Source organism: Egretta garzetta, unplaced genomic scaffold (genome assembly GCF_000687185.1).
Source record: "Egretta garzetta isolate BGI_Z169 unplaced genomic scaffold, ASM68718v1 scaffold265, whole genome shotgun sequence".
Lineage (NCBI taxonomy): Eukaryota > Metazoa > Chordata > Aves > Pelecaniformes > Ardeidae > Egretta > Egretta garzetta.
Window position 1 is genome coordinate 938,232 of NW_009259789.1, and position 3,394 is coordinate 941,625.

General features: G+C 44.1%; 1 protein-coding gene across 3 annotated transcripts in view; it reads left to right on the forward strand.

Moving 5' to 3' along the window:
- Positions 1-3,394, forward strand: part of ATRN (attractin) — a 140,907-nt gene that overhangs the window by 62,839 nt on the left and 74,674 nt on the right. For all 3 annotated transcript variants that reach the window (XM_035895064.1, XM_035895066.1, XM_035895065.1), the window contains exon 20: positions 3,201-3,294. In XM_035895064.1, the coding sequence (XP_035750957.1) occupies positions 3,201-3,294 (94 nt within the window). The remainder of the gene's footprint in view (positions 1-3,200; positions 3,295-3,394) is intronic.

Genomic DNA, 3,394 nt, shown 5'->3' on the forward strand with positions numbered 1-3,394 from the left:
TTCCTTGGTGAGAAGGTTTCCAGAGGGGAATTCTTCAGATGGGGATGGGCAGTTGGGTGACAGAGCCACCTCCTGCTTTTTCCCCTCCTCTGAGCCATGGTCCCTCCTTCCGGCCCAGTTAACGATGTGCTGATTCCACTCTCTGTGCATGTATGTGCAATGTGGTGTGCTGCTCTGTTTTTACAGCCCACGGTCACATCCGTGCTGGAGGTGCTTGTTGATACAACTCCATCCTGCTGCACAAGCGTCCGTGCGTTTGCACACTTAGTGCCTCGTGTCAGTCCTGGTACTTTCGATGTGCAGGTTTGTAACGTTAACCCAGTGGCCCCAGCAGCATGGGGACCATAAGTACCCTCAAAATGGCAAATATTCAGTGCCGGAAAAAGGGTTGGTGTTTGGTATTTTCCATTCCGCTGAGCCATCAGGAGCTTGAGCGACGCTGTAGCCTTTCAAACGGGTAAGGCTGTGCAGAGCTGGAAAATGGTGGCAATGGGGTTCAAAAGCCAGGGAGGAATAAAAAGAGTGGATGGAATAAGATGCTTTTTCCTGCTGCTCTGTGCCACCAGGGCAGCTGAACGGTGCTATATCGCTTGTGTTGAAATTTTTTTTTTAAAAACTGCTGTTATTTCCCTGAAAGAATTGTTTGCATATCATCATAGGCATTGGTGTCTGCAGAGCTGGGCAGATAATAACTAAATGGTAGGTAAATCACTCCTCAGCGGTTGCTTTTAGGAAATGTCCAACGTCGAGGAGTGTTAATCGGGAAGGGCAGGAAATGCAGCACATCAAATGTAAAAATAGCTGCAAGGTGCTTTCTCTGCATTCAGGATTTTTTGAATTTTCTGATTAAAGTTTCACACGAAAATATGCTAGCGGTAGATAAGAAAGTTATTTGCAAGAGAACGGAAGGCGCTTTTATGCCTGAAATCAGATTGCTGCTGTGGCAAGCGCTTCCCAACGCCTCTGTGGAGCGCTTGCTGGTGGCCCACGATGAGCTGCTGGTGCCGTGGTCCCACCTGCTCCCTGCTCTCAGGGCCTTGGAGGTTGGCTGAAGCGCTTGGCATGGAAAAATGGCATTGGGCAGGTGAGCAATGCAGTTGCCGTTGGGAGGCTGGACCATCACAAATGTAGGAAGAGGAGCGGAGAACCCCATGACCATCTCCGAATGAGTCTGTGACCCATGGGTTGTAAAGAAGGTGGAAGGAGACTTGCTGCGAGGTGGTTCATGGTCAGGCTGTTACCATGCTTCGCAGTCCAACAGCCATGTCCAGTAATGTTGGCTTTCTGCTGTAGCATCAGACCCTGGGGGAAATTTTTAGACTCCAGAGAGGGTGTCTAGAGTACCTTTTGTCAATGGTTTGTTTCCAGACCTAATAGTTGTTTGAAAAGTCATGAGAAAATTTCTCCTTGTGCATATTTCAGTCCTTTAGCGAATAATCTCCAATTGTGGGGCTCGTAGGGAAATGGATAAATAAATGTTGTTTTTAACAGAGATATTTGAGTGTTCAGACTTCTTGATAAGCATGTTGCTAAAGAGCAGGGTGAGGAAGCATTAATGGTAGCGTTCAGAGTACGGTGATCTGCATCTAAACAACGTGAAATTTGAAATTTCTCCCAATTTTTACGTGTGTTAGTGTTGAATATTGATCGAATTTTACTTTGCTTACTTTTTGCAAAGAATAAGGCAGGCAGTACAAGGCGTTCTCAATAATATTAAGAATTTTTTTTTTTCAAGTGCCACTAATGAGAAGTGTGTTTGCTTCACAGAATACAATTATTTTGTCAAATCTTCATTCAGTTTACTTGTTCCCACAATGGGCCTTTCTGCTTCTTCATACTTTGTTCCGTGTTGCTGCTAGGAAACCACTCATCCACAGCCGAGAAGCACAATTAAGTGTCCCTGATACAATATAGCTTCCATTACATGCCAATATAAAGAAGACGTCAAAAAGATTCATAAAATAAGGTCCAAGGTTGGCAACGATGTTCAGGATGGGGACTTCATGTCTAAGAATCTGCTGGTACATTGAGGGGCAAGCGTCTTCTTGATGGGGAGGCACCAGCCTTTAAAGCGTACTGTTTCCAGCAAGCTCAGCGATTGCAAATGAGGAATCTTTTCTTTCTTTTTTTTTTTGTTTTTTGTATTTTTCCCCTTCTTAATATTGTCCACAGCTCCAGCTGAATGCATCTTCCAGTTCATTGGTAGAACAGCTTCTAAAAGGCACCTACCTTCCGGGAAAAGTTATTATATCCATTCTTCTAGCTATGGTGGACGTTATATCAAGGACAACTGCTTGTGTTTGTTTTGTTCGTGCTTGTTGTTTTGATTTTGGGGTGGGTTGTTTTGTTTTTTTTTTTTTTTTTTGCATCTACCTCCCCTACTTCTTTTACGAATAAAGGTCTCGAAGTGAGTCAACGTTAGCATTTCAGTTTGAATCAGGAGCAGTTTTTTGAAGCACATCTCCCGTCCGTCCCCACTGTCAGACCTTGGTTTGCATCTTGAGCAAGCTCAGAGTAGATGAGCCGGTCTGTTTTGGGCATGCCACAAACCCGATGGCGTGATTTCCTTCACGGCTCAGTGGCATTCAGCTTGTGAGACCAGGCTAAAGCTAGTCTAAAATATGCTGGGGCCCGCACCCCAAACCACTGGCAGCGTGGATGTCGTATCCTTAGCACCAGCTGCTCTACACTGCAGATACACTGACATTGTTGACAGTGACATTATTTTCTGAAAGGCCTCTTTATTTCTAGAAGAAGCCCTAAAAGCACCACGAGCTTTGCTTTATTTGCAAAAATAGTCTTCTCTCAAGAGTTTTGAGTTTGACTGAAATGTGTTAGCAAGCCCCAAACTATTCCAAATATTGTCTTTTTCTTACCAGTTATGATATCCCTAGTGCTATCTAACAGCAAGAGAGGAAGTTAGATGAATTTTTGGAGCTAAAAAGCACAGTCTGATCATGATTTCATACAAAACATCAGTCCTGGAGCCCCCACTCACTCTGTTTTGACGCACGCTTCTATTTTTGGCTGCCTTCTGTATCACAAAGAAACCAAAGACTACCAAATGGGTTTTCATATGCACTTTAATTGTTGATGTATCTCAGCTTGGCAACTAAAAGACTTTAATTGCTATCGAATCTGTTTCTCTTGCTTCATTCAACATTGCGTCTTTTTTTTTTTTTCCCCCCTCTGCTCAACAGCTTGCAAGTGCAATGGCCACGCGTCTGTCTGCAACACGAACACGGGGAAATGTTTCTGCACCACCAAGGGAATAAAAGGGGACGAGTGTCAACTGTGAGTGCGTTTCACTTTGTTATTTGAAATCAAAAGGCCGTGCACGTTACTGGCATGGAACTCCTACGTTTGTTAACGATGGTATTTATGATGTCTCAGC